The following is a 24,174-nucleotide window of genomic DNA, read 5'->3' on the forward strand; positions in this document are numbered from 1 at the left end:
AGGATTATGAGCAGAGTTTTGTCAGGGTATGTGAAAAAAAAAAAAAGCAAACAGGCTTCTTTGTCATGTAACTCTATTAAAAACTGTCTTGATATGCTTGCCTTCCATCTTCAGACCTCAAACGGGTGTTCTTTTCATGGGTGCTTTGTTGGTTATGAGTCTACATTATACACATGAAAGTAGCTGCAAGTACTACAATGAATCTTGCCAAGGCATTACTATGCGCAGGACTGTGCACATCAATTTTGCTTCTTAGAATATTTACATTCAAAGAGCGCTTACTCAAGTGTTGAGTATTTTCAGTATTGGAATGCAGCATGAACACTAATTTACTTTTTTTAAAATTGACTTCTCTGTAATTTGGGAAACTTTTAACCTGGGTTTGAGTAAATTCAACAAAAGTTTCGTACAAAAACAAAAGGGGAAGTATAATTAATGAATGCACACATAATTAGCATGTGTTTATTTTAGACCATACAGCCTGATCATGACAAACTACTTATAGTTCATCGTAGTTGAGTCTCCAGACTATACTGTGACATCCCTGTGAATGTTATCAGGGCATAATCAGGGAAAGAGCAGAAAAGATGAAAGTGAAACTGAAACATATTAGATACTCAGTAATTCTGAGGATTAAAATCCATCAGTGCCTTTTAAAATCCTTAAGTTTAAAGAAGCTTCGTTTCATTTCGTCTTGTGTATTTACAACTAGGCTGCTTCTATAATAATACTCTACTCAAAAAGTCAAACACCTGTTCATAATTTATGTTTCGTGACTGTAGTTTACCATCTTACACTTTCTCTGTCAATATTCATAAGTTCTGAATTTATCCTTTTTTTAAACACACAAAAAAATGGATCTGTCTTTAACTTGCTCATATCACCTCTGATGGTATTATCCATTAAAAAATAAAGAATTTATTACTGCATTACAGCTAGTACTTGGAATTCAAGCTTTTGCTCAGCTTCTATGTGGTTAATTGTCACATGAAAAATTGTTTGTTTTGTGTGTGTCTTCTAACTTTTTTGTTTATTTATTCAAGGTCTGGGTTAACCGTTGAAAGTATCTTCACAAACTGGCTTGACACTTCCGGAATACCAAAGGTAAATACAAAATATCTGTTCTCAGTTCTTTGTGGAGACTTGCACATTATATCATACTTACTTGCACATTATATCATACTTTATTTTTAAATAAACAGTTTTGCTGATGACTGATTTCCAAATCTTTAAACACCATTCATAGACTGTTAGCATTTAGTGGTCACAGGTTTTTGCTTCTACCATCATCTCAATGAACCTGCGAAAAGACAAGTCTTACAAAATATATCTTACTGCTTAATATTGTAGTCACTTGGAAGTATGCTTTACAGTATAATTCTGGATTCTACTAAATGTTAGGAGCATTGCTCACAGTTGTCATTATATAAATTACTGACAGTCATATGAACAGCAATGACTTCACTAAATATTAAATATAATTATTTGTACTTTGATACCTTGTGAATAGTGTGAGTTGCTTGTGAATCTGCTGCACAGATAACATTTCTTTGGGGTTCCAACTCTGTTGCAGTTGAGACCGAGCATTATTTCCTGCTTTTAATGTCAAGAACTTTTCATATTAATGTTTTAAATTACGTGAACTGAAAATACTTAGTAGTCTGTGGTATTTGAAGACTTTGTATATTGCTTTTGTTACAAAATTGGCATCAGCCAAATAAAGGTATCTCTGTAGAAAACTTCCTAAAAGAGCTTTTTCCAAAATACGTTTTTATTTTATATTTGGTACTCTAATTCTAATTGGTTTGCACTAAACTGGTTTTGCTTAAGTTGCTTGGAATTTATTTTAACTAGAGCTTGCATTTGTTTCCACTTTGCATTGCCATTTTTAAGAGTTAGAATGATAACCTGATTTGTATGTGCAAAAGTGAGAGGTATGTAGGCAGCATGGCCGAGACTCTAGGGACTGAGCACATTTGCAACTAGAATTGTCAAAATGGGTCAAAATGATAAGCAGTGATCTGTGAACCTGAGCCATACCTGAACACTGTGGTTGAGTTCTTGTCAGCTTCAGAGGTATTGTGCACCTCCATTGTTCTTTTTATGCTGTACAAGGTTCTCTTGGAAGTTTTGTCCTGAGATCGAAATGTTTGAAGACACCATAAAATCATTATGGAATTTGCTTTTTGCTGTAAAACTGTTGAAAGGAATCTTAGCTTTAACTGGAAGAGGGGAAAGGAAGGGGCAGTATCATCATGCATCTTGATGTTCGTTCATTTCTTGAAAAAGGATTTTGATTTTAATACTATATTTCAATCAAGGTTTTGTTCCTGATAGAAAATTCAATAGATTGCAGAACAGCTGCTTCAAGTATTGCACAGAAACTAAAGCTGCACAGTTACTGCTGTAAGATGCTGAACTGGCTGCCTGAAATGAAAGATTTTTCTGGCATTTTACTTTTAAGTATCTCTCTGAAGATGTCCCTTGCCAGTTTCCTATAATCAACTCTAAAATCACAAATAAGGAAGGTGGGAATAGACTAAATAATTGAAAATAGAGATTAGTGTGAAAACTGAACTCTCTGTTTACGTGAGTGTGTAGTATGGGCTGTTCAGAATGTCTAGCAAGTAGTTTCATAATACCCTGGGAGTATCTATTGGGTGTGTAAGCAAAACATATAGCAAAAATATTGGCACATTCAGTGGGCTTGTAAATCATCGTAAATTTTTGTTTATGACCAAAGAGATTCCCTGATAGTTTGGCTGTTCTGTAAAATCAGCAGTGCCAACTGGAATAGTGCTGATTTAATTTTCTGTTCGTTTGAGAATCAGCATACTGACTTCTTCTGTCTCTCTTTCTCTCTCTCCCCCATCACTAACCTTTTTGGCAATTTACTCTTGTTGCCTTCAGCACATCTCAGGCTCTTGCAGGAACTGGTTTCCACTTTACTGAAAGAGATGGAGTTATCATTCAGTGAATACAAAACCTTGTTCACTTAGTGCTTTATTAAATCATTTGGGGAGGCCTTATTCCTGAAATCAAAACTGTAGAGGTTGCTTAGTAGCTCCTAATATGTTGTTAGTATCTGTAATCTAAATATGACTGTATTTACTGATTAGAGAGCTATAAATACACTAGTGTGCTGTACAGGAGCTGATACAGAATCCCCCTTAAAAAGTATTTAAACTACTATCTTTCCAGCAAACTATTTTCTTAGCTCTCATGATATATCAGGGCTGGCAAAGGCACGTAATCCACTTTCTTACGTTCAGTTGAATTACCTGCATCAAGTAGAAGCCCAGGAACACCACAGAGTTGATTTATTCTCTTTTATGGGTTGCTAGGTGAGTGGTCAAAGTTGTTTGTAGAGGAAGGCTTCTGTCTGCTCCTCTGGATGAAATGATATTGCTGAGCTTGCCAGCCAGGCAATGTGAACTTCGTGAGGTACACATTGCAGCTGATTGCCTTTTTTGTGTGGTGGGGCAACCGAAATGCAGCTGGTGAATCTCTGCTCCAAAAACGTCTCAAAGACAGAAAAGCGGCATCCTGTGCCCTACACAGGTTTTGGCAACTTTCTGCTTATCGCCCTTACTTTGCTGACTGCTCTATGTCCTGTAGCATGGTAGTAAAAATGTCTCTTGATTTACAAATAATATCTAAGACTTCACTGCATTTGGAGTGGAAACCTCCTTACTGAAAAGATTAACCTATGTTACAGGGTCAGGAAGTATGCATCATGCTGTCCATTCTGAAAATTACATCAGAACATAGTTCCTCTTGTATCTTTCCCATATGTGAATTTATATGTTTTCTACTGTCTTTGTTTGTTTCCATGGTGTTTTTATGTTTGGGTGGGTTTAGCTCAGGAAATTCATGTCAGCAATTGAATACAAAGAAAATTCAGCAGGCTCAGCTCATTTGCAGCAGTATCTACCAAAGTGTTTTTAAGAGTTTTCTTGCATGGTTATATCCAAATCTATCTAAAGTACATGTGCTTTGTATCATTTGCCATCCCTAGTCCTGTCTCCAGTTCTGTGCAGGGAACAATATGTCTATGTATCTATTTATGTATATACACTCCTTTATACTTGTAGTTTATAATTAGCAAAACTTTAATATTAGTCAATCTTTGTTACCATTGCAGTCTTTGAAAAGGCATGTTGTCTTTTCTGGGCCAGCTGAGCCAGTTTCCAGGCTCTTATATATACCAATACTAATCAAAAGTAACACTATGTGAGTTAAGGGAGTCATACTGATAAATAAAAACAGAATTTGGCCTGTTGCTATAAAAAAAAAAAAAAAAAAAAAGAATTCTGCATGCCAATTTACACTTTCAGCTTCTGTATTTTCTAAATCATTAAAGGTTAATCCTATAAAAGGAGGGTATGTGCTAATGCCTGGCCAATCTTTTCATAAATGGAAGAGTACCACAGCACAGTGGTTCTCTTGAAGCTTGCTGTGCAGTAAGGTTTTCTTAAACAGAAAACAAAAGGATCATAAGAGATGAAAAGCAAGCATTTCTGAAATACGAGCTTTCAGGAGGATTTTTTTTTCCAGGAGTGCGTTGTGGTGGTGTTAAATAAGGTGAAGCATATTGTGTTGTTGAACATACAATTTATCAAACCAAGTATCAGCAACCTCCAGTGTATAGTTCTATCTCAGAAGTGACTCACCGGGGCACTGTAGCAACTTTTCATCATGCACAAGGCTAGTAATGACTTAACGCCACTTTAGTTGATGAATTAAGCTGGCAAGTAGAATCAGAAATACCAAACAGTATTTAGAGCAGGAACACACCTATGAAATTACTTAAGTCCACTTCATTCCTTCCACTGACAATTTGTTCTCTGAAGTATAGTTTCTGTTGTATCTTTCAGTCTGTGTAATGGGTTTGCCCTACTTTAATTAGAGTTTAAAGCTAAAGGACTGCATGTTTGTTGAGGAAGATTTTCTTCTATTCTGCACAGATTTGTCTTTGTGTTATATTGTCTTGTTACTTTTATGCAAATTGCTTATTCTACCCTAGTGAATTAATCTTTTTTAAAAATAAACATAAAATGTTTATTTGAAACTTGTTGGGAATTTTTAAATGAGTAGGAGAAGAATTAACATCAAGTAGTATCTGCATCTCTACAAGTACTTTTTTTGCTCATTCCAGTTTTACCACTTTTTTTTTTTTTTTCCCTCTGTGAAGCTACATTGTTCCATAGCTTGCTATTATTTACTGGTAAACTTGAAATCTATCTTGAGTGTTCCTTGGACATGCATTTGATTTGGTACCTTGTGTTACAAAAGTGATCTTCAGGTTCCCCCTTGAGTTGCTGCTTCATCCTGTTAAAGCATAATTCTCATCCCCTTTTCTAGGTTAAATGGTATTTTCTAATTGTATTAGGTACTGCCAACAGGTATTTCAGTGCCTGTGCATCTTACTGAGAGCATTGGGAGAATACTACTCCATGATTTCTAATTCTGAGTGAACATTGGAAGACAGCCTCCTGTTACAATACTAAGAATTTACCATTTAAAAAGAATTTGTATTTTTTCCTCTACACACTATTTTTTGTTACTATGGTGAAGAAGTAGCTTAAGGTCTGCCTACTAATGTTACTTGTAAACCAACTATACTTCTGGAAATACACAGGCAAAAAAATTCTTCCAGTGGTGAATATTCACTTATTCATAGTATTTCTAGTTTTACTTATATATGACTGGCTCTTGGGTTGTCCTACTTGAAGAAATGAAATGCATAACTAAAGGAAACTTCACGAACTATTAAAAAAAAAAAGAATAAAAATGTAGTTTATGCAGTGTTCTAAATCAATGTAGGTAATATCTTTCTGTGGTTTCATAAATTTTAGGGGATGTTACAGCGGCAGCTCAGGCACTTAATATGATTTCTCATGAAGCAGTCTGTTACTAAGACGGCTCCTGGCTTTTGCCCCAGTTATAAGCTTTATAGATTTCCTGTTTCCTTTTACTAAGAGAAAATGACAGATGAAGGGATAGCTCTGCAGGCATAGTGGCTGTGGCATGGATGCATCATGGCGTAGCGGTTAAAGTCAATTATTAACAAACGAAACAAATTAAAGCATTTTTAAAAAGAATTCTCTTATGCTTTGTAACTATCTCTAGCAGTTGTTCATGCAAATTTTACAGAGGGTACTGGAAAAATTTTCAGCAGAAAAATTGCTCATTGTATTAGAGTATAACTGAAAGCTTGCATATGTTAATGCTTGATATTTCTAGTCATGCCTTATCTTGTAATTTTTCTCTCTGGATATATATAATAACTGCATATTAGTGGATGTCAACATTGAAATGGTAAACAAATGAAATCCGTGTTGTTTGTTGAGATATGGTGAATTTGTAGGCATTAGCAGCAAATATGACCTGCTATGTAGAAAAATCTCATTTAAGCTTGTAATTTGAGGAAAAAAATGGGAAAGGGCTATGAAGAGGTATAAATTTTCATACTTATTTAATGAAGTTTACGAATGTTAGATTCATTTCAAACTTGGTAATAGGTATTAGTCACAAGAATAACGTGCTGCTGCTTAAGCACTGGAATTTGCTACTCACCTTATCTTTGATTATTTTATCTGATCATAGAATCATAGCATGGAGCCTTTTGTGTATGTTTTCATATCACTGCAAGGAATATAACTGACTGATACTGAATATTTGAAAATTAATCTGAAGGAAGTGTAATTATTACTTAGCAAAATACATATTCTTGTATATGGAAAGCACCCTGAAAAATAGATGCTTCCCATCAAAAAAAAAAAAGAAAAAAAAAGAAAAAGAAAAAAGGTGTGGGGGGTCCTTTTGATATTAAACTGCTTGCAGATTGGCAGATGAAAAGATCCTCCCAAAGTCCTTAAAAAGTTAAATTATCATAGATCAACAATATATATCAGTTCATGGAATCTCTAATGATAACAAGAGAATGAGAAAAAACTTTTTCAATATGAGTGATTAATGCTGTGGTTTTTTTTTCAAAAATTAGTAGTTGTACTGTCAATATTTCCTCCCATTTCCTTAAAAGAAAAGATGGGATTTAGGAAAATACTGTGTAGGTCTGAAACATGCATAAATGAGAGTTGAATTACAAAGGGACACAAACCAAGACAGATTGCACAAACAGACTTTCTCTCTACACTGTAAACTCTTTGAAGCTGTTTTAGATAAAGATTATGCATCTGAAAGTCTTTCTAGATAGACCAAACTGGAAAAAATTGCTATTTTGTTTGTGGCAAAGTATCAAATAAGTTAAAAGGTCTATTATTATTTAAATAATAATAATGAGGATAAAGTGATCTAAAAAAAGTAATTGTCATAAAATGTAATTATAATTTATTTAGCTGTTCCTATAAATAATACTTAATGCTGCTAAACAAGGTCCAGCACTGGTGTGTTTTTGTTTGTTGGATCATTCAAAAACTCAAGAAAATTGCTTATATATGCTTATAATGATGAATTATAATTGCTTATAATGATGTATCACCAAATCTATTTCAGATATATATATATTTCAAATTCAGGCATATCTTAGAACATTGTTACAGTTTTAGAAGGTTTCAGGTAAATTTCTTCAGGATTGCATGTGATTGCTGATTTTAGGGGTAAAACAGAGATATTCATCATCAAAACAGCATTTTGATGAATTGTTGTGTGGTTTCCATTCCAAGATTGGAAAACAGGCTTCCTCAGGTTTGGCACCTACATAGTGCTGAGTAACTTGAAGGTAGATGTACATTTTTAAATGTTAGAGTTGAAAATATTGGCCATAACATTTCAGTGCCTCCCTTGTTCTCATTTCTAAAAGTGAAGTTTAAACTATAATTTTAGTAATCTTATTTTACCCATTAATTGAATGATTCAGAAAAAAAAAAAAAAATAATGCTTCTGAGATTCAGAGCTGGAATGCACTTCTGCAATAATGCTGAGGTGGATACTTCACTGGATTTAGTTTAATGGCCTGCTAAAAACACTGGCATACCTCTCCAGTCAAAAGTGAGATTTTCACAAACATCTTTCTGTTTTCCCTCAGGATGTCCATTGGCACCATGTGTGTCCAGCTTAGAGGTACAACAGTAGTACTAGCATAGTAAATCTGAATGAGTAATAGCTTGTTCAAAAGGTTAAAGCGCATTTGAAATAATGTTCCATTTCTAAAATAAAGTTGGACTGGATTCCACACATTTGTTCATTAGAATCTCTTTCAAAACAAATCTCTAGCAGTCGTTCCGATTCCCTTTTCCTATTAATTGCATTGCTGAACACAAAAGCTATGTTATGTGCAGAATGACTGAGCTTATCCCTACTAGAAAGGAGTTATGTTTGGTATCTCAAGAACAATAAGGGTTTGCTGCCTGGTTGATCAATGCTGGTTCAAGTTCACATTCCCAAGCTCCCATTCTCCCACCTACATATGCAGGGGGTGGAAGCAGCAAAGGGAGGGAGGACAGGTCCTTTTTTACACAGAGATGTTGAACAGAGACTTGCCAAATATCACAGAATCACAGAATTGAAGGGGTTGGAAGGGACCTCGAAAGACCATCAGGTCCAACCCCCCTGCCAAAGCAGGTTTCTTAGAGCAGGCTGCCCAGGTAGGCGTCCAGACGGGCCTTGAATATCTCCAGAGAAGGAGACTCCACAACCTCCCTGGGCAGCCTGTTCCAGTGCTCCGTCACCCTCACCGTGAAGAAGTTCTTTCACATGTTGGTGTGGAACTTCCTGTGCTCCATTTTGTGGCCATTACCCCTTGTCCTGTCCCCACAAACCACTGAAAAGAGGTTGGCCAAATTCTTCTGTCTCCCACACCTCAGGTATTTATACACATTGATGAGATCCCCTCTCAGTCTTCTTTTCTCAAGGCTGAACAGACCCAGGTCTCTCAGCCTTTCTTCATAGCGAAGATGCTCCAGGCCCCGTATCATTTTTGTGGCCCTCCGCTGGACTCTTTCCAGGAGATCCCCGTCTTTTTTGTACCAGGGAGCCCAGAACTGGACACAGCACTCCAGGTGAGGCCTGACCAGGGCAGAGTAGAGGGGATCACTTCCCTTGACCTGCTGGCCACACTAGTTTTAATGCACGCCAGGATCCCATGGGCCCTCTTGGCCACGAGGGCACACTGCTGGCTCATGGTCAACCTGCCGTCCACCAGGACCCCCAGGTCCTTCTCCTCAGAGCTCCTCTCCAGCAGGTCGTCCCCCAGCCTGTACTGATACGTCCAGTTGTTCCTTCCCAGGTGCAGGACTCTACACTTGCTCTTATTAAACCTCATTTGGTTTCTTCCTGCCCATCTCTCCAGCCGGTCCAGGTCTCGCTGAATGGCAACAAGCCTTCTGGCGTGTTGGCCACTCCTCCCAGCTTTGTGTCATTGGTGTACTTGCTGAGGGCAGACACTATTCCCTCATCAAGGTTGTCAATGAAGATGTTGAACAAGAGCGGACCCAGCACCGACCCCTGGGGAACACCGCTAGTCACAGGTCTCCAGCCGGACTCTGCACCACCGATCACCACCCTCTGAGCTCAGCCAGTCAACCAGTTCTCAACCCACCTTACTGTCCACTCCTCTATCCCACACTTTGTCAGCTTTGCTATCAGGATGTCATGGGAGACAGTATTGAAAGCCTTGCTAAAGTCAAGGTAGATGACATCCACTGCTCTCCCCCCGTCTACCCAGCTGGTGATGCCATCATGGAAGGCAATGAGGTTGGCTGAGCACGACTTCCCCTTGGTGAATCCATGCTGATTACTCCTCATAATGTTCTTCTCTTCCAATTGCTTGGAGATGACATCCAGAACAAGCTGTTCCAACACCTTTCCAGGGACAGAGGTGAGACTGACTGGCCTGTAGTTTCCCGGATCCTCCTTCTTGCCCTTCTTGAAGACCAGAGTGACATTGGCTATCCTCCAATCTTCAGGCACCTCTCCTGTTCTCCAGGACCTTTCAAAGATGATAGAGAGCAGTTCAGCTATCACCTCTGCCAACTCCCTTAGCACACGTGGATGCATCCCATCGGGACCCATGGATTTGTGTGCGTTAAGCCCACTCAGACGCTCCCGAACCACTCTCTCATCAACCACGGGGGAGCCCTCCATTTCCCAGCCCCTTTCTCCCCCCACCAGTGTTGAGGAGTCCCGCGGGGAAGTCCTTGAAGCAAAGACTGAAGCAAAGAAGGCATTCAGTATCTCTGCCTTCTCGGCATCTCCCATTACCAGGGCACCCCCCTCGCTCAGCAAGGGACCCACATTATCCCTAGTCTTCCTTTTACTGTTTACATACTTAAAAAAAAACCTTCTTATTATCTTTTATCTCTTTTGCAAGCAAATATGTACACAGCCAGGCTTGCATTGCCATAAACATTGATTTTAATCCATTGCTTGTAAAAACAATGAAAAGAGCAGAAGTTAGCAACCAATTAGTTTTTACTGTGTCTGTTGTTTTATTTGCCTAGTGGAAACAATTCACAGAGGCTTAAAATATTTTTGTGATACCTTGCAAGAAAACAGATTTTCTATGTCGATTAGTAAAGAGTAGCCCTCTAAATTTATGAAATCTCTCCAATTTAGCATCCATTATAAGTAGTTTTAGCAAATTGGACACTGGATATGAAATAATGAAAAGTCAAATACTACTTTAGTAAGTAATATTTGAGATATTTTTAGTGCAGGAGAATGGAGAGTTGGCCATGAAGCTCAGGTAAATATTATATGTGATTAAATATTATACGTGACAGGAACAAGTTACCATGTTCCACAGTGGTCTAAGGCTTTTGAAAGAAACACACATTTCACTGCCTGGAAAATTTCTCTCTTCTCTGGGCTTTCAGAGAGACATGCTTATGAATGGAAGGAATGAACATGTAGGGAAGATGTGTATTTATACACATGCACGGGGTACACCATGTACCTGAAATCCACGTAGCCCCCTGTAACGCTGGCCAATAATTCTGACCATCTGATTCAAGCAGAGGTCAGAAACTCAAAGTGCGCCCGCCACCGCATTCCCAGCTGGCCTGAGCTGGGGAAGGAAGCTCTTGCTTTTGAGCTCAGTGATTTTTTCACACATTCTGCAAAAACACTGAACTACTGAAGTACCTCTAGAGAACAGATTGTAACAAAACATTATAACAGCCTTCATTCCATCTGCATCAGTTTGCTGTCCTCCACAAAAGTTGGTATTAGCAATGTCAAGGTCTTTCCTGGTTTATATTACCTTCAGTCATCCCCTTATAATTTAGCAGGGCTTTCTGATCATAAAGATACAGATGGTAATCACCTTCTGTTTACTAGTGGAGAAAATAGGTGATCCTTCTAAAACCCATTCTATCTCCATAAGAAAGTGTGGTGGGTTAGCCTTGGCTGGCTGCCAGGTGCCCACCAAGCTGCTTTCTACCCCTCCCAACCTCAGCAAGATGGGGGGAGAAAATACAGTAAACAACACCCACATCATGAGTTTAGATAAGAACAGGGAGATCACTCACCAATTCCTCTCTGCCGAGTGCTGCAGGGAGATGGAGAATGGGACCTGTCGTCAGTCCCTCATGCTTTGGCTGTGCCCTGCCACTCCTTCTGTCTCACAGCCTTCCCCTGCTCCAGCGTGAGCTCCATGCCATGCAATACAGCCCTTCAAAAATTGCTCCAGCATGGGTCCTTCCCACGGGCTGCAGTTCTTCAGGAGCTGCTCCAGCATGGGTCCATGCCACCTGTACTGCAGACCCTTCAGGAGCAGAATGCTCTAGCATGGGTCCCCCACTGGACACAGTTCCTGCCAGAAAACCTCCTCCTGCATGGGCTTCTCTCTGCAGGCTGCAGTGCCTGCTAGGAGCTTGTTCCTGCATGGGCTCTCCATGGGCTGCAGCTTCCTTCAGGGCTTGTCCATTAACCAAAAGCCACCAAGCCACTGAGTGTTTTTTTTTTTCTTTTTTTTTTTCAACCTTTCTTAAATATGTTATCACGGAAGCATCACCAGCATTGCTGATGGGCTCAGCTTTGGCCAGCTGGGGCTTCCTTTTGGAGCTCTCTGGAGCTGACTCTGTCTGAGATGGGGACAATCCCTGCTATGTTCTCATGGAGGTAACCCCTGCATCCTCCCCTGTCCCTGCTACCAAAACTTTGCCACATAAACCTAATGCAGAAGAGATGTTGGTTTTTTTCCCCTAGGATGCTTTAGCTATTCTGTCTACTCTCTTCTAGGCCCACAGTGAAATTTAAATGCCAAAATAAAGAGGTCTTGGAAAAGATAGTTTTGAAAGGTCTGTTGGCTGACAAAGCTATTGGTCAATATAAAAATTAGCAGTAAAAGCCATGGTTCAGCTAATAGTTATTATCCTTAGCATATGGGCTAACAGAGAGCTAATTGACTTTTGCCTTGAATAAGTTTCCTTTCTGGAGCTGCTGGAAGGGTTTTTGATTGCTTCAAGAGATCAGTAAGACTCAGAGGTCAGTATCTCTGAAAGATATATTTTATTTCTTAAACAAGAAACACAGACTTATTTTCTCTGAGTCTCTTTACGCTGGAGGAGGAAGGAAAACACTACATGTCACATGAGTGGGGCAGGACTGTCCAGTATCTATGTTCAGGCATGTTTATTTTTGTTTTTCTCTGTAATTTCAGTTACAAGAGCAGCAGCAGTAGGAACAACAACGTAATAATAATAATGCCAAGGGACTTTCAAAGTCCTATGTATTTTGGCCAGCCAGCAACTATCCACTGCCTACCAAGATCTTGGTGTTGGATGGAGCAAAAGTGAAATTTATAGAGGTTTCTCTTATGTCAAAGATAGTTGAGCCCTAATATTTTTCTCTGGGTTCAAAAAGTCTGATTCAAATTACTTTTAAATTGAAGAAGTGCAGGGCCAACTTGAAATCTGAGGCCTCATTTCCATACATGATTGTATTAAAAAGCGCTAACATCTTTTAAATATTTTCTTGCTTCTTGTAGAGGAAGGTGCTGTAATTTACAATCTGGACTGTGCTCTACTGAGAAGCATTCCAGCACATGGGAATACTTCTCAAGCAGAAAGGCCTAAATATAAAAAACAATAATATACTTTTCTAGTTGCTCCAGAAGGGCACCTAGTGAGAGCACCTGATGAAATCAGAATTTAAAAAAAAAAAAAAAAAGCATAATAAAAAGTATTATTATAATATATATGTGATATATAAATTTTATGTCATTATATGTGTTACATACTATTATTTAATAATAAGTAATAAGTCTATTATTTAGAGATCCCATGGGCATGCGGTCAGAGATACTTTCTTTGTCAGATTGTGAATTTGATCTGGGACTAAATAGGCAGTTGCAGTGATTTATCTTTAGGTAGAAACTTTATCCCCAAGGCAGGGCTGTTAATGTAGGATGTATTTGCAGTATTCCCTGCCACAGTATTTGAAAGTCATGTTGAAGTGTACTGAAAGTACGTCCTCAGAGTTTTTGTTTCAACAGATTTTTATCTCTTGGAGGTAGAGATATTTTCAGGAATGGCAAGTTTGATTTGAACGTAATGTCTCTGTAGAGGTGTTTCATTGAAGAATGTTAAAAACAGCATGCTGATCTGAAAAGAGTATGTTAACACCACCACAGACACTTTTGGAGGAATTAGAGCATTTGGATTTATGTTATCAACATAAATTACCATCTTTCCTAAAATACAAATACAATCTGATTTCCCACTTCAGTGAATGAAGTTGTCCCCATGAAAACTGCAGTCAGTTGGAGGACTTGCTGTTCTTAAAGGAGCATATTCTGGACTGGATTTCTTTTTCAGTAATTGTGATCAGCTGTTGACGTACTGCTTCTTGCAAGTAAAGTTGCAATGTGGATTCAGCAGCCACCTTCCGATTTTCAGTGGTAGCCTACTGCCTCCAGAGTGTCTCTGCCAAATTTTGGTAACAGTAGGTCTTTAAAAGGCTTGAAAATATTGCCCTTGGGGAATTGTATAATCCAATGTTTCAAGCCATTATTAATCCTCTTGTTAGCTTCTGGATAAAATCATTTTTTTTTTAAATTTATTTCAATTTTCCAAAAATTTTTCTTTTCTCTTGCTGTTGTCTACATAGATCTGAATATATATATATATATATGTGGGCATGTACACACAGAGTAAAATTCAGCAATTGAAAGTCCAACCTTTAGAAATTAGAGACTGGAAAATATGACTTGACTGCATTAGTTATTATCCTCAGCTTTGTAGAAGCTCTTCTGAAATTCATTTACAGTAAATAGTTTTATTAAACTCTTTTCAATTTTTTGTTTTTGCTTTCCAGTATCTGAAAACTGCTGCAAGCAAACAAAATGGCACTGATTCAGTGTCCTCCATAGATAAGATGACCTTGGTTGACCAGTACTGAATGCTTTAGCATTAGAGTGGCACAGACCAGCTGAGATTATAGACAATTCATGCAAGGGGAAGTGTGCGATTATGATTTTTCATTGATTCATGAAATATCATTAGTAGTCATCACAGCCTAAGCAATATAAAATCATTTTGTGTTTCAATTGAAAAGGAAATGGTTGCAATTGAAAAGGAAATGGTTGCCTGTTGCATAAATATCCTGTTGTTTTCTAGCCTATGTACAATCCTGAAAATTCATTGTATGCTTGGGATCTGGTCTGACTTGAAGAATAACTGATGTGTAAATCCCTGTCTAAGTCATGTACAAAGGATATTTGGCCTGTCTTCAGCCCGTTGGTAGAAAGTGCTACCTCTCCCCACGTATTTCAAAATTCTGCTTTAATCCTGGTGCTGCAAGACTGAAGGATCCTAGCATGCTTTGAGATGGATAAATGCTTGCTCCTAATCTAAGTGTTACAGAGGATAGCTCCATTAGCAATTTCTGAAAGAAGGTGTGCCCAACAATGACGTGCAGGATGGACTCGACCCTTAATTTCAGTTGTGAGGGGATTCAAGAATGACAGGTCATAGTCATGAGGACAGCAACTAGGACTGTTGGTGAAGGATGAGGCAGTCACAATCCCGTTAATTTGGGTGCTCTATTGCCCTTTTATCTAGTGTAAGCTCTTTCCTTTTGGGGTATGGAAGAACACGTTGGAGATCAAATATTCTTAAAATAATCTTTTCTGTGCTGTCTTCCCCTCCTCTTCCTTTCATTCTTTCCATTCTCCCTCTCTTTCTCTCTCTCTCCCCCTGTTTTCCAAGCAATTTTTCCTACTCTGATCATGAGATAAATCTTACTGAAGCCCGAATAAGTAGAGTTAACAGCTGACTGCACAGCTGGTGTGCTGTGACCACAGCTCATTCAGCCCACCCTGCTTCTCTCACCGCTTTCTTTGTGCTGCAGTCTGTCTGTATGGGCACATTAGTTCCTATCTTAAGCAGCACTGCTGTCATCCTACAGTAGATGAGTGTGGAAGTTATGATGTGCACAGCTGCCAGCACCAGGGAACCCCAGGTGTTGGCTCCACAAGGTACATTACCATTATAAAAATCAATAACAGCTCCTGTTGAGTTGCCTTCACTGCTGTGCAGCTACTGACAGGAAAAGAGGAGCTACTTCTGAGTTCTAACACACATTCTGTTTGTTTCAGAGTGTAGGCATTTTCATCCCAGGCCAGCCTCAGGGTCTTTGGGTCTGAAAATCAATGTCTCTTCTAACTTTTTGTCTCCTAGTTTTCTCCAAACTTTTGACAGGAGAGAAAGTGTAATTCTTTAAAGTATTTTGGGAGAGTGTGTCTCACTTTTTCTGTGACCTAGTCCCTCCCATAACTTCTATGGGAATACATGATCTAATCTGCTAACTGATTAAAGGAACGCTGTTTTTTAGGTAACTGCATTAATGCGTGTTTGCCATTAACATCATTTTTTTTGTTCATGTTCTTGTTCGGTTTCTTTGAACTGTGCTCTATTATTTTCTTCATTCAGACACGCACAGTTCAAGAGTCAATTTATAGCAGCTTTCCAGAGCTACTGTTTAGTGGAAAATCTGTTGTTTTACGAAATGAAAATACATTGTTGATACCGGTTTTAAGTGGACCTGTTGTGTGTGTGAAATAAAAATCTATAATAAGATTTTCTACTGTGATAGCTCTATTAAAAAGTTCTTTGTATAGTAGGTCATGGTGAAGTTGCTTCTATTTAAAGCATTGAGTTTGATCTCAGCTTTGATCTATAGCTTTTGATCTTGAAAGAAGGATGTCGTGGCAGTGAAACAAAAAGAGTAGGAGAGAGGTGATTTTTTTTTTGTTTTGTTTTGTTATAAAGTTAAAGGGATACTGTCAAGATTTAGTACACACTAATTTGGACCTACCTTTATTTGCTTAAATCTGTTTGCAAAGTCCATCTATTTCTACTTGAGGGGGAGTTTGCTCAAGCAGTTGCTTTGATAAGCCTTCTTTTTTACAAAAGCACAGATTTTCTTTTGAAGTTTTCAGGGAATTGACACAGAGAGCATAATCTAGTTTTAAAATACAGGAAATACCTTAATTATACCAGGTGGGACTCGGTCTGCCTTTTTTGTGTGTCTTGTTTCAAGTGCTAAACACAAGGCGTTTAAAAAACCCCTAACCCAAGAATTTCTGGTGGTCAGATTTTCCTTGGCTGACATAACTCGGGTCGCTGCCATCGCAGCGGAGTTTGAATATCCGGCTGAGAGAGCCACAGAAACATCTGCTGGAAGCCCCGTGCCTAAATTTAATCACCTGCTGTTGAATAAAGCGTTTAACCGAGGCCTCAGCAAAGGGCTCGCTGCGCTAGGGTGTGAATAAGAGGCTGCTTCGGTCCTCGCTTTTAGGATGCATTTCAGGATTTCCAAGGCAGTTCGGGTAACAGCCGCGTTCCCCAGGTGGCAGGGAAGTTGTGGGGGAAATCTGTGAGTGGCGCCGGACCCTGCCGGGCTCGCCCCGTTTATGCCCTTGGCGGGGGGGGGGGGGGGGGGGGGGGGGGGGGGGTCGTAGGAAGGGGCTGGACAGGAGAGCGTCCCTGTGGATCACCCTGTGAGCTACGGGGATGGATCTCTGTGGATCAGCCCGTGATCCTCACACCCGTGCCGGCCGTGCGCGGGAGCCTAGCAAGGGCCGTCCCCGGGGACAGCGTGGCCAGAGGGGACTCGGGGCCGGGCCGGGGGCGGCGCGGCAGACCCCCGGAGGCCGTCCCGGTGCCTCCCGTCCCCTACGTCTTTAAGGCAAGGCTCCTCCTCTCCGCGGGGCTCCGGGGCCGAAGCACGGGGGCGGGGGACCCCGCGGAGGTGTTTCATTTCCGACCGAGGGCTGCGGGGCGGCCTGGGCAGGGACGGGACGGGACGGGACGGGGCCTGGGGACGGGGGTGGTGGCGGAGGCGGCGGCGGCGGAGCGGGCGCCCCGCAGCCCGTGCCGGGTCCCTCGGGGCGAGGCTGTCGGGGTGGGATGCCGCCTCACCGTGCTCTTTCTCCCCCCCCCCCGTGTAGCCTTTGCTGGAGGAGGGCGAGACGTGGAAGGAGAGCCGGCTCGTCCAGCAAGTGAGCGGCGAGGTGAGGGGAGAACCGTTCGCGGCTGGTGCTCGCTTCACCCCGGCCGCACCACCCCCCCCCCCCCCCTGCTCCATCGCCCTGCTCCATCCCCTGCGGATCTCCTCGAGTTCTCCGCCTGACCCCTCCCGTCACGCTTTTATAAAATCTATTTAAATAAAATCAAACCCGCATTCGGATCAGGAATAAAACATCCTTATGGGGGGGGGGGGAATACACACCCACGTGCTGTTACCTTATTATTTAATAACAACAACCCCGCTGTCTGCAGTTGGAGTTGGTAGTCTGGAGCAACGCTCGAGTGGGTGGCAAGAAATAAATTTTGTAAAAGGTGTAAGAGGTAGGGCGCAGAGGTTTTCCCCAGGATTTTTGCGCACAGCAGTGATAGCTGTCCGTTTGGCAGCCTGGTCTGACATCAAGCACGCTTCCTTTATGCAAAATAAAATAAAATTCTTAAGCTGAAAGCTGTAAGTTTTCTGTAGGAAAGAGCAGAAGGGAAAGTGCTTTCGTAGGATGAAGAACAGCATCTCGCTTTGGCCATGCACGAGTAACTAAGCAGATTACCTAAGAACATGTCATTCTAGATGGGAAAAATGCTTTTCCTCTTTCCAATGAAGCAATGGAAAAACGTGTCTCGAGTCTGTTTATAGCTTCTTACTAATGCTGAGTAGCTGCACCCAGGTTGTATCTTCTTCCTAAAAAACCGCTACGGTTTTGAACTGCAGGTCACAAAATGGATTCGGACAAACCAGAGGATCAGAAAAAGCAGCAAAAAGAAAAGAAGGCAGGATGAAGTCATTTTCCAAAAGGTAAGGGATCATGATGTGCATTTGTGTAAAGGGACAAAGGGCAGCACAACTGAAATGCTTTCGGCTGATTCCATTTTAAACTCTAAAGAGGTGGGTTTTAGCATCTTCGGCAAGGTGATAGCAAAAGAATGTTACTGATAATTTCAGTGTTTCACTCTAATTATTATGGAAAAAAAAATTATAGTCCTTAAATATGTTTATAATTTCAGGGACAAAAGTTCCCTGTGTTTGTGTCTAACTTGAATGTTTTGCAGAAGTAAGATAAGAGCGCTCTCATCAGAGGTAACTTGAGAGCTTTTGTCAGGATCTGCACCGTTATTTGCAAGTCTTCAAGTACTGTTAGCTGAGAAACAATTTTTCTTGGTGGGTTTTGGGACAATAACAAATATGATGCGTATATTGAAAAAAGTGCTATAACTGTGTCTGGCTTGTCATTCAGAGGGTGATCTGAAAGTCATATATTTGCACCATAGGGGCATTCACGAAAATGTGTCTTGGTGGTTATTTTAAAAATAACTACAAAGGATTTTTAAAACTGAATGCAACCTAAATTAAACTATTTTTAAACCAGTGACTTTTCATTTACCTGTTGTGAAACATTTGTGCTATAATGTTAAGCTGACCATTTAAATTACAAAGTAGAGAGGTAAGTAATCAGCCAACACTTGTATTAAATAACTATTTTATGTCCTCTAGGGAAAAAAAAACGCTTCTAATAGCTATCACAAATGAATAGGGATATATTTCCAAATGCATTATTAGAATTACAATTTTTCTTGCTTGCTTTGGTTATAGAAATATATTTTTAATTATTATTTTTAAACCCTTGTTACCTTTAAAGGATTAAAATAGCAGTATGTTGTTTTGCTGTTTCGACAGTGCTTATAGAATGTATGATGAATCATTGCTGTTTCTGTAGCCAAATTCTTGCTGATAGCATGACTGCCAACTCCTGGGATGTGTTGCCTTAGTATGGGCATTGCAGTATTTGACAAATGTCTACAAAGTGCATTGTTGTATGTGGGTGACTTACCAGCTCCATGGTGCGTTTAGAAAATCACCAAATTGCATCCTTCAGTTTGCTATTACTTTTAATTTGTAACTGGTATACATCATTTAGGAAAAGGTGTTTTGTATTTGTTGCACTTTAGCACTTCAGAATGACATAATCCAAACATAAATGATTGCACCAAATAATTCAATTTGTTTTCCCGTATGTGAATGTTTCTTTGCACATTTACCATTTGTATTTACAATCATTTTTGTTAAGATTAAGAACAATTTCTTAAAGTAGAGTGTAAATTGTTGAGCAAAATGCATTGAAGGTCCAAATTGCCCTAATATAAGCTACAGTCTGCATACAGTTTGAAGTAATTTTGAAATGGTACAAAGTAGGTCCACATCTTCAAAAGTACTGTTAAAAGTATCTTACAATGTTACACTGTCTTCATCCCTTTTTATAGGAGAAAGCTTCCTCAGTGCAAAACCCCTTTATGATAAATTTCCATTTATATTTGAGAGATTGTTCAGCTCCTACTGTTCCAAGGTTTGTGAGATAAATCTATAGGGTGTAGATCAGCTGTGTTAGAAATGCAAATACTAATGTATTAAACTAAGATATGCCTGCTTTTTTAAAAATACATTGTTGTAAGGTCTGTAAGCAGAAATGTGAACTAAAATTAAGGCAAGAATACGCATTTTCTTCTAATATCCTTAAGTATCAATTCTCAGAGATTCAGCGTGGATTCAGAGAGCTGCATTGGCAGGGTACTCAACTGCATGGGAAAGAAAAGGCATGTAGATAACCTTACATATGGTACTGAAACTGTTGACAGGGGACTGAGGATGGGAATCATATTCCTTGGAATAATGACTTTTTCCAGTAGAGTTAGAGATGAGAAAAGAGGAAAAAGGAGTGAGATCTCCCTGGTGCTGGCAGAACCTTATTGCAGTATTTGGATTCAGACTTTAGGTTCCAACTAAGTTTACCATACAGACTTACCAGTCCAGGTAGGTGTTGCCCAGTCAGATTGGATGGGGCTAATCTATGTTCCGCTAGAATTCTTGACTTTCATCTGGCTTCGTATTGGCTTGTAGTAGAAACAGCATGGCATAGTTCAAGTAATCCTTTGTGGATAAACAAGAAAACAAGAAAGAAAAAAGTACATAATGAAAGACGAAGGTACCTTTGAAGAAAGCAACAGAGGCAGAGGTAAAACAATGAAGGGAAAACAGGAAGATGAGAAGCAGAGCAATAAGTAAACAGAAAAGTCAAAGACTGGGTATCAGCTTATATCACAAATGTAATTAAAGTAAGGTTACTGACCTGTTTGCTACAGCTAGAAAACCAGGCTATACATTGATCTTGTTGATCTTAACCTTTCAGAATGAGCACAAACTTTAAATATAGCCTCTAAACTTTCATGTTCCTGTGCTGTCCGATTTTCCTCTATCATTTTTTTCTTTATGATAGGAAGTCCTATTTCTAATACAAGATGGATGACTTTGCTATACTGAGACACCGCCAAATCAAAGCAACCACTTCTGCATCTAAGTACAAAATCTAGGACAGAGATATCTAACTATGGAATAAGTAAAACAGAATTGTGGAGGAAAGGTTGCTGACAACTGCGGGGGAATTACTTCTCGACAAAAGTTGTCTTCTAAACAGTTAAGTTTGCAGGAGCTGGCTGTACACACATCTCTGCATTTAAAGAAAATTTGAACATAGCGTGTGCTGGGTAAGAACTGTGTAACTGGTAGTGCTAACTGCACTCAAGGGGCACATGAACCAGTGGGGAAGCTCGTGTAGAAAGGTGCGGTGGTGCTCTCCAGCATGGACCCTCACACAATGGATTAATGTGGTGTAATGAATTTTATGGGTGAGAAGGACTCTCTAGACAAGTAACTAAGAGTTTTGCTTTTCTCTCTTTTTTATTTTTTTTTAACTTTTTTCCATTTCAAACCTTTTACTGCTCTTTCTCTCAAGCGTTTTATTTTTTTTCCTAGCTTTTACTAAAATCAGTTTTTTCTGCTTCTGTTTCAGTGATCTTTCTTTCTTCTTTGTCTCTTTTGGTCATCTTCAGTACTGTTTATTACTTCCTATTTACTTTTTTCTGCTTTTTAAGTTCCTCCCTTTTGCTCACCTTATTTGATACAGTACTTTAGATAATCATATGACGCTCCCACATTCAGGCACAAGTGTATACATATCCCTTGCATTTCTGCTTTGGTCAACCTTCTTCATCTTGTACTTTCTTTACTCCTTATTTAATCTTATGCTGTCCTTGTAATTTAGCTGGTCAGCACATTCTTCAGTCGGTATATGTATTGATACAGAATATTGTTTATGTGAGAAAATTAGAGGAAAGTAGAACAAAGATTGGAAAGGATTGGTTAAAATGAGTGTTCTGCTATGATGAGATGTGTGTGAGAAATGCTAAGCATCATATTTTTTTGTTGTTTTTCAAACAGGCACAGTCCAGTAAAAGGTTTCTGTTGTCCATACCAATTCTGAGTGTTGGAAGAGAATGATCTTTCAGTCTGACTAGTGGTACTGTAGCATGTAATATGTATCCACCCTCAAATTTGAGGGGAAACATTTCTTTTTATGAGGAGACTGATTCACTTTTACGTGAAATACAGTGTTAAAATATAAAAGATGCTTTGAAAGCACTCCTGTAGCAGTAAAAGTGTCATAAGATGAGATGCCAAGCGTACACAGAAGTTAGGGAGAGAGCATTGAAAAGCGTGTGTATATACAGTAAGGAAGATATGTTGCAAACTGTCAAACTTGAGTTTGTCTGCTTTCAGTTTTAGTTTGATTCCGTACTGAAACTTTGAGGGATAATTCAACTTCTCCAGAATAATTTCTCCTGCTTTGTTGGAAGTATGTTTTTCATGTGTTTTAAGTTTGTCTGTTAGTTTACAGAAAATTTGTCCTTTTTTTTTTTCTTCCTGGTGGTTGTTGCCATTGATCATTCACTTTCTTCTCACTCCAGAGGTTTGCAGTTGTAGTAGTATTTAAGCTCTGTTAATAACCTGAACAAAAATTACTTTGTTGAAATAGCAATTAAATTTTTAATTAAAAAAATAAAGAAGTTGTGGTATGTATGACTAATGCTAAATAGTGTAACTCTTTTGTGCTTTAACAACGAGATCACCAGTGTAACTAAAACACAAGAAATGGTTCTTGCAATTCATTATAACGAGTTGTGGTGTTATACCTGAAGTAGAAAATGTTTTGATGTCTCCGAGGAGGGGGGGAAAAAAAAAAAAAAGAAGAATATGGTGTGCTAAGAGAGCTTCTATTTAACTAGGGAATTTATTCAGGATAATGTCCTTCTGCTAATTCAGGTGAAGGAATAGTAACATGCAAGGCATTAAAGTTTCTTTAAAACTTCAATTATTATGTATTCTCTGTTTTTCAAAATGAGTGCATTTACTTTAATCCACCAAAATGAGAATCAAAGCAAGGACCAAATCTGAAGTACTGATCTTGCACGTGCACACTGCATAGTGCATAACAGCTAAAGAAAAAATTGTAACAAGACCTAAAGAGTTCTTCAGCAAGTGTTCAGTGGAATCACTTGTGGAACCTTACAAAGCCAAATTTTCTTAATCTTACAGAACTGTAGGAACACTATGTGTTTGCTGGTATCCATTGTTAGCAGAAAACATTTATTTCCTTTGTCAAACATGGAAAGAAAATTCGAATGCACATCATGCATAGAGTAGAATTGCAGTAAATGTTAAGTCATTTTAGAAATAGTGTGTTGTTTTAAAAAACTTTCCCCCTGAATACATAGGAATGCAATTTCAGGCTGTTAACGTTAAACATTTTCAGTGTTTAGCTTTCTATCCTCATAAAAATATCTGTATTTATGGATTGTTTGGAAACTGTAATTGTACAGCTCCAAAACACTTTATTTTTTAGGATTGCCCTGCCTCAAAGCTGACTTGAGATGCGTTTCATAGCACAAGCAAATACCTGTGCCTATAGGTAAAAATATACACACACAAAAAAAATAGTCCAATTCTGAATCCGGTATCAGCTGTGTCTTATATTGACATGACACTACTGAAAACGTTTTCCTTTTTAATAGCACCTGTCTTCATTAACAAGTATAAATGTATAGCGTATTTCACACTGAGTCTCCCAGATGGATATTATTATTCTGTTGTCAAAGGTTGAATATTCCTATTAGGCCACAATGTTGCAACTTATCACCACACATACAATGATGCACCTGCTTCCTTTCAGAGTCTGAGGTGACAATTTCTAAATTATGAGAACTCGGGCCAGCATGGCCATGTGTTGAAATAGTTTAAAGTTTACAGATAATAACATCACTGGTAATTATGGCGGTTCAAACCATTGGCCTGCTCCATCCTGTGCAGTGAAAGATTAAGGTCACTTTAATGTAAAAAATGAGATTTGTGAAGGAAAGAAAAAGGCAGTTTTAGTGGAGAGTTTTTTTCCCTTTTGATTTGTAGAAAGAACTGGTTATACTCCTGTGATAGAACAGTATTTGTTAATCAGCCTCATTGGAGGCATTTGAATGAGGCAGTGTTTGCACATGTTATCATGTGATAAATTACTGCAATCTACTAATGTCACCAACATTTGAGTCTATCGCTGATTCTAGTTAAAAAGTCATTTTTAGTGGTTGATATGGGTTCCTTTACACCTTAGCTTACAAGTACCTTTTGTCCTTAATTAAACAGGAAATGGAAAATGTGGGAACAGTTTTGTTCTTTCCAAAATAACAGAAAGCATTTGATTCTTTCTAGTACTTCTCAAATGTCTTACTGTCCAATTTTTTATACAGTTAATTCTGAGCGGCGATGTAGTTAGTTTTGCGAGTAGAAGGACAGTTGTCTGTTTCA

At 39.0% G+C, this 24,174-nt stretch overlaps 1 protein-coding gene across 12 annotated transcripts in view; it reads left to right on the plus strand.

Annotated features, from left to right (window-relative positions):
* The window catches only part of LOC121061632 (aminopeptidase O (putative)), a 202,702-nt gene that overhangs the window by 105,848 nt on the left and 72,680 nt on the right, over positions 1 to 24,174 (plus strand). For 7 of the 12 annotated variants that reach the window (XR_005815187.1, XR_005815188.1, XM_040540767.1 and 4 more), the window contains exons 11-13: positions 1,044 to 1,104; positions 17,417 to 17,479; positions 18,202 to 18,285. Coding sequence is in view for 10 of the 12 variants with exons in the window: in XM_040540767.1 (XP_040396701.1) it covers positions 1,044 to 1,104; positions 17,417 to 17,479; positions 18,202 to 18,285 (208 nt within the window). In the remaining 2 variants the exon portion in view is untranslated. Of the gene's footprint in view, positions 1 to 1,043; positions 1,105 to 14,280; positions 16,507 to 17,416; positions 17,480 to 18,201; positions 18,286 to 20,758; positions 22,358 to 24,174 lie in introns of those variants that run through there. The other 5 variants (XM_040540771.1, XM_040540772.1, XM_040540773.1 and 2 more) reach the window with 4 other exon arrangements.

This window comes from Cygnus olor, chromosome Z, assembly GCF_009769625.2.
Source record: "Cygnus olor isolate bCygOlo1 chromosome Z, bCygOlo1.pri.v2, whole genome shotgun sequence".
Taxonomy (NCBI): domain Eukaryota; kingdom Metazoa; phylum Chordata; class Aves; order Anseriformes; family Anatidae; genus Cygnus; species Cygnus olor.